Source organism: Eptatretus burgeri, chromosome 16, assembly GCF_056783735.1.
Source record: "Eptatretus burgeri isolate ZD-2024b chromosome 16, Ebu_testis_v1, whole genome shotgun sequence".
NCBI classification, from domain to species: domain Eukaryota; kingdom Metazoa; phylum Chordata; class Myxini; order Myxiniformes; family Myxinidae; genus Eptatretus; species Eptatretus burgeri.
The window spans coordinates 69,772,031-69,785,697 of NC_140976.1; the positions used below are offsets into that span (position 1 = coordinate 69,772,031).

The following is a 13,667-nucleotide window of genomic DNA, read 5'->3' on the forward strand; positions in this document are numbered from 1 at the left end:
TGCTCCAAGCAGATTCATGAACGTGTGAAATGTACCCAGCCTAAGCACGATCCCCTTCAAATGGTTATTCCTTGGTGCAGCACTGATTATCTCGGCAGTTTTCCAGTACAGTGGTTTATCAAACGTGATCACAGGAGAGACATGGTGTCTGATGGCCATGTTGGACAGGAAGTTCAAAGTGGACAGAATGCAAGCAAGCCTTGTCGCCTGGATACATAGCAATCATTGGCAAATACAGAATGGAGGATGCGCCAGGATGTGTCTGTCCTCGGTGAAGGATGTGCATCATCCCCTGCCAGCCTGGTACAGTCTGCTTGAAATGGAAGGATAGCTCCCAGAAGATCTCAACTCTCATGTCACATCTTGGATTTCATGTTAAATACTGATCAGATCGAACTTTTATTGACACCAGTGGATTGCTGATCCATTAAAACCATGGACCAGAACCAACAATTATGTTTTTATCACAATTATTGAAGAAGTTATCGCTGTTTTAGTTATTTCAAAGCCAGGTGATGGCCATCTTGAAAATGACTGTTTTAACCCATTTCCGGATGTCAGATTTTGGTAGACATTTTTTTTCTCTTGATCAGTATATCCAGTAGGAATGAAAACCACTGAGAAACCTTTTGTTGCAATTTGTTGTGGGTTTGGTGGTTGTTTGTCATAAATTGACCCGACTATTAAATATAATGGCACTGGGAGGAGCACAGTCTCACCTCGCATGTTCAGTCTGAACAAAAATACCATCATGAACTGAACACACCACGATTATGGCTCACTGCGATGATGGCCCATTGACCCGTATCATCGATGCAACCTGTTACGTCACACTAGAAGCACCCGCTCCCTCCGGGAGCGGCCAGGGGTGTTTATGTTATTATTCTTATTCAAACGTAGAATTCAAAACACCTCACTGAACAGGAAAATGTGGGGACAGGAATATTGCACAGTAAATGGTGATGTGTAATACCCTCTCCCACCTGGAGGTGGCACTACACGATACACATTTACATGGAGAATGTGTCCCTCCCCCTCCTGTTGCAGTAGACGGAGTAATTTTAGCAAGAGCATTATAAAATTTTTCATCAAAATGTGTTTGTAAAGTACTTTCAATTTTTATGATGTCACAATAATCTCCCATGTTTGATCAGGATATAAACTGCAGTTAAAATGAGGCGAAAAGATAAAAATTTTCGATTTCTAACGATTTTTGTGTTTCCCACTGCGGTTCTTCTCTCAACTGAACACGCCTGCATATCGATGTTAACGGACATGACATGTAATGCTTGAACGTGTGGATTGAAAAGCATGTAGGATAGCACCTAGAGTAGGCATGAGCAACAAGCGGCCCATAGGACACATGTGACCTGCGACCTGCTTCCATCTGACCCACAATGTGCGACCATGCGGTCCGCGAAGCGATTCAATGCGCCCCATGACGTACAAGGGTGCGGCCCGCGAAGCGATTCAATGCGCCCCATGACGTACGAGGGTGCGGCCCGCGAAGCGATTCAATGCGCCCCAAGATGTACTAGGGTGCATCCCGCGGAGCGATTCAGTGCAGTCTGAGCCGCACTCTCACCGTGTGGTGATCATACCGAATCGCATGCACAGTGTGTCTTGCAATCATGTCATGGTGTTCGTGTTTTTTTGTATACCTTGTCGAGGCTCGTGTGAGAGCAAACACACAACGCACATCATGGGGGACATGAGACAAGAGGGGAGGCAGTGGGAAGGACAAAACAGTGGGGAACAGAGACATTAGGAGATCTGTGGAAGGGAGAGGGATGGGACGGGGAACATGAGGAATAGAAGATGGACATTACAGGGACTTTAAGGAAGGAAAGCAGGGAATTTGAAGGAGGTGGGCTTGGGTGGATTATTGGGGGAAGAAAAGATCGAGGATTTGGATGGGGGGTGATAAGAGGTGGTGGTGAACAGCTGTTTTGAAGGCCTGGAGGGAAGAATGGGAATGAATAGAGTGAGGGAGTTTATTCCAAAGGCGGGAAAAAAAAGAGGAATGAAAGAGTGAAGGTGAGCAGTGATTCTTGATTTTGGTAGTTTTACCAGAAGGGGGTTGTTGGCGGACCTTGAGCGCCCTGTGGAAATGTGGTGGGGATAAATCGCAGAGAGAGCTGGGGGGCGAGGCTGGAGACGAGACGATAGAAGACAGAAAGACCACCGACCAACCTGCGGTGAATGAGTGAGAGGCCCAAAGACTCAGCCTCATTGCGGGAGATGCCAATGATCCGAAATGCCTTGGTTTCTACAGCATGAAGCCGAGAAAGGAGGCAGGCAGGAGCACCAGCCCAGAGGGGAGAGCAGTACTCCATCAGGCTGCGGACAAAAGCTTTGTAAGTGGTCAGGAGCTCAGGTGGGCCGAGGAAAGACTTTGCACGACGGAGGATTCCCTGTCGGCGACTGGCTTTGGAGGCGAGGTTTGAAATGTGGCTTTCCCAGGAATGGTCATGGCAGATAGTGAGACCCAGAAGCTTGAAAGAAAGGACTTCTTCCAGGGAATTGTTGAGAAAGTGGATCGGGGGGGTTTCTAAATGGTCCTTTCGAAGAGACAGAGTAGGAGTGTGAGATTTGTCTGGATTGAAAGACATGCTCCACGTGTTGGACCAGTTTGTGATTTAATCCTGATCTGCAGTGAGCGAAGAAGCTGCTGCTTGCCGGTCTGAGGGATGACCGATGGTAAGGCAGAGGGGGGAGTCATCAGCAAAGACATATAGAGGATTTTTCAGAGTCGGAGAGATCATTGATGAAAACCAGAAAAAGAACAGGGCCCAGAACGCTACCTTGAGGAACTCCAGCCTGGACAGGAAGAGGGGATGAAAGAACTCAATTTAGGGCCACACGTTGACTGCGACAGGAGAGGAAGTCTGCGAGCCACGAGTGGAGATGGCCTTGGATACCATAAGAAGAGAGTTTGGCGAGTAGGGCAGGGTGCCAGACTGTGTCAAAAGCACGTGATATGTCCAGGGATACGGCTCGGATTTCCTGTCTGGCATTGAGGACTTCCATCCATTGTTGGGAGAGCAGAAGCAGCATATCCAGGGTAGAGGGACCTGGTCTGAAACCAAATTGATGATCAGAAATCAAGTCATTGGAGAAGAGAAAGGATTTAATGTCTGAAGTGATGATGGATTCCATAACCTTGCTGATGATTGTGAGAAGGCTGATTGGTCTGTAGTTGCAGGGATCTGTTTTTGCACCTTTTTTGTGCAGGGCAGTGATCAGGTCAGGTATGGGAGCATGTGCCAGAACAGCACGTCGCTGCGTCCACTTTCCGCCGGTACTCCAGGGGCCTCCGTCTGGCCATCCCCCAGGCAGATGCCAGGCCCATCCCCATCTCCTTGAGATGATGGTCAACCTGCTGCAACCATGAGGCACGTGGTCGGCCCACTGGCCTCCTCCACTCATGAGACTCCCTCGCTGAGAGAATCTGGTGAGCAGGATCAGCGTCAGGAAAACGAGCCACATGTCCATACAGCCGCAGCTGACGCTCACGGACTATGCAGGTAACAAATCTCATCCGAGTCTCTCTCAGCAACCGCTCGTTGGACACAAAATCCGACCAGCGATAGCCAAGGATTCTCCGAAGAGACCTGGTACCAAAGGAATTAAGTTCTCCGTCCCAGATCCTTGGTCAAAGTCCAAGTCTCGCACCCATAGAGCAACACTGGAAGTACCAAGGACCTGAAGACTCGGACTTTCGTCCTCCCGCACAGGTATCGGCAGCGCCACACCCCATGATCCAGTGTATCCATGACTCCCCAGGCCCGACCCAGACGTCTATTGACCTCCGGCTCACAACCTGAGGAGACATGAATATCACTGCCAAGGTAAGTGAATCTATCCACGACCTCAACATCCTCACCACAAACAGACACAGACAGGACAGCAGCATCCAAGGTGTCACCGAAAGCCTGGATCTTTGTTTTGACCCAAGAAATCCGTAATCCCAACGGCTCCGACTCCTCATTCAGCACCTCGAGGGCCCCCAAGAGGATGTCTAAAGTCTCCGCAAAGATGACTGCATCATCTGCAAAATCAAGGTCCGAGATCTTGACATTGCCAAACGATGCACCGCAATTTGATCTCTCCGACATCCTCCCAAAAATCCAGTCCATACAAGTGCTGAAAAGTGTGGGGCAAGTACACATCCCTGACGAACTCCAGTAACAACTGATAATAAGTCAGAGGCGGTACCACCACACTTCACAGCACTCTCAGTACCAGAGTAGAGTTCAGACATCAGATCGATCAGTTTCGGTGGCACCCCACGAAGACCAAGAATCCTCCAGAGGACATCCCGATTCACTGAATCGAACGCTTTACAGAGATCAACATAGGCTGCAAGCAGCCCCTGCCGAAACTCTCGTCTGCGTTCAGTGAGGACACGAAGAGCAAGGATACGGTCAATCGTTGACCTCTTTGGTGTAAAGCCTGACTGCTCTGGACGCTGGTGCTCAAGCAGATGGTGGCGAACCCTATCAAGAATTATCCGAGCAAAGACCTTGCCCGGCACTGAGAGCAGCGTCCCGCCTGGGTAGTTGTTGCAGTCTTGGCGATCACCCTTGCCTTTCCAGAGAGGGACAACAAGGCCCCTCTTCCAGTCAGTTGGGATGATGCCTGTGTTCCAGGCAGAGCACAAAACTGCATGCAACGACGCGAGTGCAGCATTTCCACCAGCCTTGAGAAGTTCAGCATGGATGCCACAGATCCCTGGAGCTTTGCCCCGTTTCAACTGGTTCACCGCAGCCCGTGTTTCCACAAGCGATGGTGGACCACAGTTGATTCGAGGGTCAGCAACAGGGATTGTAACACCCTTGACGTCAAACTCGACAGCTCGGGGATCAGCCTGGTACAACCGCTCAAAGTAACCGGCCCAGCGGGCCTTCACTTCAGACTCCTCTGTCAAGAGCCTACCACTCTCTGCTCGAACTGCAGTGCTCCGAGGGATGGGCTTGGATGAACGTAATGCGCGACTCCCTGTAAGCGGGACGAGAATCACCTGTCCACAGGTGATGCTCTACCCCTCACAGATTCCTCGCACATAGGCCTCCTTGTCCACCCTCAGTGCACGTACAGTTTTACGCCTCAGCTCCCTGAACAGCTCAGCTCTGCCATTCAGCCTGGCCCTGCGACTCTGGTCAATGGTATCCAGTGTCCCTTGAGAGACAAAATTCTTCTTTGCCCTGCGGTGAACTCCAAGGCATCCACCGGCAACATCAAGGACGGTGGTCTTGAAGGTGCTCCACAACTCTTCAGGACCCCCCAAAGCACCCAGACCACCCAAGTGTACACTCAGCCTGTTCGCAAACTCCTCAGCTACTCTCTCATCCCTCAGCTTGGCAACATCCAGCCTAGGCTGGGATGGTACCATTCTCCAGGATTTAAGGTGCAGCTTTAGAGTTGCTACAACAAGCCTGTGGTCAGTATTGAGGAACTGAGCACCCGGTGCAGACCCTGCAGTTCTGGATCATCCTCCAACGACCGTCAATGAGGACATGGTCAATCTCCTTTGCCACACCGCCAGCGTTGGAATACCAAGTCCAGCGATGAGCTTGCGGGCGCTGAAACCATGAACCAGCCACCCTAAGTCCATGACTTCTTGCAAAGTCAAGGAACTTAGTGCTATTTTGGTTCATAGTTCCTGACCCATGGGGACCAACACACACCTCATAACCATCCCTATCAGTTCCAGTCGATGCATTGAAATCCCCCAAGACTAGAAGTGTATCTCGTCTGGGGCACTGATCAACCACAGACTCGAGTGTGGCGTAGAATGCATCCTTCACGGTAAGATCACTCACCTCAGTCGGAGCATAAATAGAGACCAGGGAAATGACACCTAAGGAGTGACGAATCCTTAATCTCATAATACGCTCGTTGACCGGTGTTACCTCAATTATCATTGGGGTCAGCTTATTGGACACAGCTACAGCAACTCCTTGGGTATGGTACCATCAGAGCGACCAGACCAATAGTCGGTGTAACCACCCACCATTATCTCGCCGCAATCCGGTCTCCGAACCTCAGAGAGAGCTGCAATCCCGATGTCCAAACGCTTGAGCTCAGATGATAACAGAGACAGGTGATCATCCTCTCTTAGGGATAGGACATTCCAGGCACCCACCCGAAGGGACCGCCTCAGGTTAACCTAAGGAGACCGCCGTCTGGTGGACGACACTCAGCACCACTCCGACACACTCTCCCGCAATCTGACCCAGGGATGTTACCCCGTGGTTTCTCCTATCAAAGATTGGGGGTCCCGAAGGCTTTTCCCCAATCCCATCATCCGGTGAGCTGCCCTGCGAAGGGAAGCTGCACAGGAGGTACTCCCACGGAGTGGGTTTTCAGATTTTTTTGCGTTTTTGCGTTTTGCGGAATGAAGCGTTTTACGGTGGCTGGAGTGCAAATCCTGCCACCAACCTCCTAATAAGAAGTAACCCAACTGCAGGAGGATGTCCGCAGACACAGTTGGGCACTAGATATGGATGGCCGTTGGCTCACAAGGAGCTCCTCCGCCCTTTGACAGGTTTTGTTTTTAATCCTGCTGGGTGTCCATATCCAAACACCCTCCTCACCAGAAAACCTGGTGGGGGAGACGGTTTAGTCGCCGACAACCCGACCATGGAACAGGTTAGTACAGGTTTACATGGTACCTGTAGCAGGTCACAGATCGAACCTGACCTGTCACTGACCTGACCTGCAGGGCAGTGATGTTTGCTGATTTCCAAGCAGATGGCAGATGACCTTGAGCAAATGAGAGGGTGAATAGAACAGAGAGAGGGTGAGCAAGAGCAGAAGAGCAGGCTTTGAGGACATGTGGGCTGATGCCATCTGGACCGGTTGCAGAATCTATTCGAGGTTTGACAGCAAGCTCTCCATCTTGTCAGGAGAAAAGGACACAGAGTCCAGGGGCAGTTGGGTGCGACTGGGTAAGGTGGGTAGAGAAAGTGATGGGTTTTGGACACAAGATTTAACTGCAAACACCGAGTTTAGGTATTCATCTTTTTCACGTGCGGTATCAGCAGTGCGGCCTTTTGAGGTAAGGGAGGGGATGGAGGGGGAACATACACCAGAAACAGATTTGATTAGACGCTACCAGGATTTTGAGGAGGGAGAGAGGTTTGAGAGTTCAGACTTAAGATGAGAAAGATGTTGTTTTCTGGCTCTGCTGAGGGAAGATACACACTTGTTACGAGCTTTATGGAAGGAACTGAGATTGCCCTCAGTTGGGTTTGCTTTCCATGAGGCAAAGGCAAGTTGTTTTAGGACAACTGCCTCACCACAAGCTTCAGTGAACCAAGGGCGGGAGGAAGGGTAGGACAACTGAAGACACGAGGGGATAAATCTGTGCATGAGGGAGGGCAAGTTTCTTTGAAAGAATTCCCAGGATGAGTTGATGTTGGAGAAAGTAGCGATAGGAGACCAGTCTATAAGTTTGATGACTGCTTGGAGACCCTGCCAGTCGGCTTGAGTGAAAAGCCAGACTCGACGGCGCTGAAGTGGTTCTCTGATAATAGCCAGAGAGATGTCCACTTTGACAAGGACGTGGTCAGAAGAACTGATTGGAGCGGAAAAAAAGAGCAGCAGATATTGTCAAGGAAGTTTGTCAAAATCAGATCCAGAAGAGATCGAGCGCCATTGGTTGAGATCGGGTCAAAAAGTTGACCGATTGAGTCAGTCCCAATGAGTCGCAGAAAGCTTTTTCTGAAGTGCCATGACAGGAGAGAGAGGTACCCACACCGAGCCAACTGGCATGATGACAATTGAAGTCGCCACATATGAGGAAGAGAGAGTTTGGATGAGAAGATAGAAGTTGGTCCATGTTTTCAGATAGTGAGGTGTAGATGGAGTCATCACTGTGAGGTGGACGGTACAGTGCACATATAAACATGAGGTGGGAGTGGAAGGGAAGCCGTAGCCAGAGGTATTCCTGGGGGTGTGGGGGAGTGAGGGCAGGGCATGGAGAGTGAGGAATAGAGTCTTTGATGAAGAGAGCAACTCCTCCAGCAGGACGAGGCTCAGGTCTGTCATACCGGACGGAGGAGGGAGTAACCAGGGAGAGATACTTGGGAGTCAGACACATCTTGGGGGAGGAAAGTTTGTTAGGCAGATTATGTCTGGTTTGTCAGTGGCAACCTGTATGGAAAGATCTGAAAGGTTTGAGCGAAGGCCCTGGATATTTGAGGTCCACACTTTTAATGAAGAGGGAGGGGAGGAGGCTTTGGGTGCGGGGGGGGGGGGGATAGGACAAGGGACGAGTGGGGGAGGTAAGGAGGGTTGTTGAAAGAGTGTGGGGGATTGCAGAATAGCTAGTGGAGGGGGCCGGATGAGGAGGAGAAAAGGCTCTGTGGTACTGGTGGAGATGGGAGACAAGAGAGGGGGAAGAAGGCAGTTGAGGATTTGAGGAGGTGGAGTGAAGAGAAGGTGGTGAGAGGGCAGAGGAATGAGGCAGCTTTGTGGATGAGAGGGGGGGGGCAACTTTGAGAAGGATGAGTGAGGGGGATGAATGGAGGGAGAAAGGTGAGGGGGAGTTTTTGAGAGAGGTGAGAAGGAGGCTTGGAGGGAGAAGAGTGGGATGGTTGCTTTGAGAGCAAGGGGTGAGAGGGGTGAATTGGCACTGAAGTTGGAAAAAAAGAATGGTTGATGGAAAGCGAACATTCATAGCAAACTGGGGTTTTTTAAGTTTTCGGTCAGAGATGCGATTAAACACATTTCTTGATGGATGCAATAAAGGCGAATCCAGAGAATGGAGAGAAGACACGCTGTAACAGTTGGATTTTTTAGGCAAGGTATGAAGGAGAGGTCGAATTGAGAGCAGTCTGTTAAAATAGTGGAAGGGTAGTGCATTATGATACAGTAAAGAGTACCACATGTGTGAAAGATGAAGATGAAGCATTATAAGATATCGTTTTTATTATTATTGTTAATGTTTGAGAGAGTTTTCAACAGATTAGGTCATGGAAGTGTTGTAGAAAAAAAAATCGAGGAAGAAGAAGAAGAGGAGAAGATGAAGTTGAAGATGAAGATGAATCGAGAGTCGTGAGTGAGGAAGGAGAAAGATCACGTTTTTTTTTGTTTTTTTTGTTTTTGATTTAAGATAAGAAATAGAGTGATTCGTGGGAGGAATGGAGGACGTTAAGAAAGTGGGGAAGATAAAAATTGAAGGTAATGGGGAGAAAAAACAAAACACGATCGTACCGTTAGGCCTCAAGCCTCCGGTATGACAAAGTCGACAAAATAGCACGATTTTTGAAACAAAACCGAATTCGGAACACACAGTAACATGTAAGTGAGAGAATAAACAGTTAAAACGGGACAGATAACGAACGGAAACTTAACTTTGAGATCATCAGCAGAGAGCCTTGAAGGAGACCTGTTGACATTCCAAACCCGGAACCGGAAGTCAATCCGATTAGCATCCGATCAGCAGTTACTCTTACTGTTAAGAGGTTTCGCAAGCTGAAAACATTCCAGTGTCACGGTAAAAGGTGGGGTGTTCTGATAATACACAGCTGAGTGCAGTATTTTATGACCGTACATGGTATTCTATAGAAATAGGGAGAAGTGACTGACAAAGAAACATTGTAAGAGAAGGAGCCCGGGATACAACGCTATGCGCTTAACAGGATAGGAATATATATTTGGCATGCAAAACCCAACTCACCTGGGCTGCGCAGCTACGGGCTTGTAAGCCGAACGTTCCAGTCTGTCTGGTAAACGTTTCTCAGCGAGTGGGTTTTAAAACACACTTCATTGATTCTTTTCTTGAACTGAAACCTCACTTTCACCCTCCATAAATATTATGGTCGTTATTAGTTTAAGTTGCAATAACAATATAAAGCTATATCAATTATGTCCCCATGGACCTTATATGCATGTCAATGGAGCTCATATTTTTAATCACACAAACTTCAATCAAGTCAATACTCATACATGGGTACATGGGTATACTTAATACCGAACACAGATACATACTCATAAAATGAATATAATAATCATGTTTCTAATGAGCTTTGAAATAAATCTTTGTCGATTATCTATGTTTCACCAATGTATTTATTGTAGGAGCTAAAAGCCTTCATTTGTGAAGTTAAATCAATCATCAAGCTAAAAGCCCGGTCACACCTTGACGTTTTAGCCAGCGATGGCAACGTATTAAAATGTATGTAAAACGCTGGCTTACGTTGAACTTTTGATGTTTTTTTTTTAAAGATTCGGACATATTCATAGCGACTTGGTCTTATGTATAACGCATTGGTAACGGACACAGAACATTTCGTTGTGTTATAGATAACTTATACCAACGAATGCTGAACCTGTTGTCGGCCTACACAACCGATGCCCAACGATAGTCTAACTTAGGCATAGGGCGTTGCACGCATCGCCGACAATGTCGTGACGTAGCCTATTAAAAGGCTGACGCACAACGATTCGAATCATAACTGCCGTAGAAATGGAAGTGACAACATCGCGGTCACACCTTAGCGATCTTGCCAGCGTATGCCGACCTAAGAAAAATGTGTCTAAAACGTTGGGGAACGTCAAATACGGTATGAGTAAGTTTGGTATACGTGAGTAGAACGCTAAAGTACGCTATCATACGTCGTAGTAAGTAGAGTACGTCAAGAAATTTTAAACATGTTCAAAAGTTTTGGACGTACTCGGCGTATGACACGTTCCGCATGCGATGGGGATAAGTTTTACACACGATATGTGGACGCTTACACACGTCCACAAACGCTACTTATAAGCTACTCATAAGTCGAAACACGTCACGGTAATGTCTTTTTTACGCGAAACTTATTTCTAACTTATGTTTGACGTGCTTTGAACCAATTCTTTACGTAGTCCCAACACACATCAACGTATGTAGACGTATTCCAATGACGTCTTCCGGTCGACAAAAAAAAATAAATGAACGTGTTTCTAGCTTACAACTGCCATATAAAGACGTGTTCCCAGCGGTTTTGGGAATTGGTATATAAAAATGCTGCTCATAAAAGGGGAACCCAACAGTGTTTTCGAGTCCTTTTTGAGTCGATGTCCATGTCAGCAGTATCAGTATCAGTATCAGTATTAGTATTAGTAGTAGTTTGTTCATGTTGGCAGTAGTAGGTGAGTGTGAGGGGGAGGGTGTGGGTTATGATGGATCGTCCTTGCGTCCGCGTGTCCACGGGTAGGAGACATCTTTTCACCATTGTTCGAAGTTCTTCGTGGCTAATTTTTTATGGGGCTTTTTCAACAATGAGCTATAGCTTGTTTTTATGATTAGGTCTATTCATAACGGGTTGGACAAATGCACAATGAACTAATAATGTGCATAGAGCGCTTTGATTACTTATAGATATGATATACCAACGAATAATTATCGTGAAGCCGGCGTTCACAAACTATGCCCAACGATAGCCTAACTTATCCACATCGTGCGGCAGTTTATCTTTGCCGGTGACGTAGGGTTTGCTATTCATAGGCTGCCACTCAACGATTTAAATGGCTGCATCTCCACTATTGAAAGTAGACGCTTGCGCTCAACAATTGGATTTTTTTTTTTACACTCAACGACTTTTAAACGGTACCACTCAGCTATTTTCATTGTTTACAATGAACGATTTAAATTGCTGTCACTCGCCTTTGTTTTTTGACGCTGGGGTTTTGAAATTTGAAGCGTTTCTTCTGAACGTGTTAAAACGCTCAAACTCGACTATTTTAAATAGACGCTGCCGATGGACAATTGGAATCATAGCCAAGCTAGACATCGAAGTGTGAACATCCTCGTCATGCCGAAGAAAAGTTTGAAGAATGCTGCAAATAAGTGTCCTGGCCATGGCCGTGGACGCTGACGCAAGGACGATCCATTATACCGACGTCTTTCAGCCTATGAGTAACTTAAAAGTAACGTCTGTCGATGTGTGGCAACAATCGCGTAACGTGCCAACAACACGTTAATCATAGGTTAGAAATAAGTTTCGAGTACGCTAAACATTACCTCGGCGTGTCTCAACTTATGATTAACTTACAAGTAGCATGTGTTGACGTCTGTCAACGATCGCAGACCGTGCATAGAACTTGTGGCCAGCGTAGCGGAACGTGTGAGTCATACGCCGGCATACGTCGTGAAATTTCAAGCATGAAAAAATTTGAGAACAACCAAAAAGTACAACGTTTAAAGCCAGTGTACAACGACGTATGGCAGTGTTTTTCAGCGTGCTCTCAATGTTATCAAAACTTACCCATAACGTATTCAATGTGTGCCAGCGTTTTAGAAAAAAAAATTCAAAAATTGGCATATGTTGGCTAAAACGTCAAGGTGTGACCGGGCCTTTAAATTGGCCACAGGCAAACTGAAAAACGATAGAGCTAATATTTTAGGAGAAATTTACCACCACAGATTAATAGAGATGTTGTAGATGGAGGTGCAGATAGATTGATAAAAATTACAGAGAATAGGTAGACAGATAGATAGATATATAGATTTGATTGCGAGATAGATAAGATAGAGAGGTAGATTGGGAGATACATTACATGGACAGAGAGATGCATTAGATTCGTAGATCATGTCAGATTTGTACTAAACACTGACGTTTTCCTTCGCCAGATGTGATGGGTGTGTGCCAGAGTTATGAAGACCTCACCACGGTTGTGCTGAGGTCAAGTGGCCGAGAGGTCATGAAGAGACAAGTTTTCCTGGTCGATGAGTCTGGCAAAGCAGTGTCAGCCACTATTTGGGGAAAGGAGGTGAACAAAGCTGAGGGAAAGAACATTCAAACACCAATTGTGCATACATGAATGTGGTGGGGCCATGGATGAATATGTACTAAACTGATGACACCCTTCTTGGTCTGCTATAATTTTAACTTTCATCCACTGAAGTCCAATCATGAATAACCACCCTGGCACTGATGAATGTTATGTGTGACAGCATGCTTATCAACAAGCGTGTGGATTGTAGTTTAATCAATGAGCATATGGATTGTGGTTTGATCAATGAACGTATGGATTGTGGTTTGATCAACGAGCATATGGATTGTGGTTTGATCAACGAGCGTATGGATTGTGGTTTGAGCAATGAGCATATGGATTGTGGTTTAATCAACAAGCGTATGGATTGTGGTTCAATCAACGGGCGTATGGATTGTGGTTTGATCAACGAACGTATGGATTGTGGTTTGATCAACGAGCATATGGATTGTGGTTTGATCAACGAGCATATGGATTGTGGTTTGATCAACGAGCATATGGATTGTGGTTTGATCAACGAGCATATGGATTGTGGTTTGAGCAATGAGCATATGGATTGTGGTTTCAACATTTTGTTTTTCTTGTTACAGGCAGAGCAGTTCAATGGAAGTGGGTTACCAATTTTGGCCATCCGTGGAGCTCGGCTTTCAGAGTATGGAGGATGTTCTCTTTCCCTCATCACCTCCAGCACCCTCATGTTGAACCCAGATATTCCGGCTGCTTTCCAGCTCCGTGCCTGGTTAACCTCGCACTCACTTTACATCAGCATGATTAAATTTTGATTTATTACATACACAAGCCTGGGTAAGGTTAATAAAGTCTTTTTGTTGGAAGATCCATCTAATAAACAAAAAATAGAGACTAATGTAAATAAGATTTTGGTAAATCTACATTAAAAAGGAGCT

General features: G+C 46.8%; 1 protein-coding gene across 1 annotated transcript in view; it reads left to right on the plus strand.

Moving 5' to 3' along the window:
• Positions 1–13,667, plus strand: part of LOC147011268 (replication protein A 70 kDa DNA-binding subunit-like) — a 65,295-nt gene that overhangs the window by 42,491 nt on the left and 9,137 nt on the right. The window contains exons 10-11 of the mRNA XM_085859260.1: positions 12,620–12,759; positions 13,353–13,501. Of these exons, the coding sequence (XP_085715386.1) occupies positions 12,620–12,759; positions 13,353–13,501 (289 nt within the window). The remainder of the gene's footprint in view (positions 1–12,619; positions 12,760–13,352; positions 13,502–13,667) is intronic.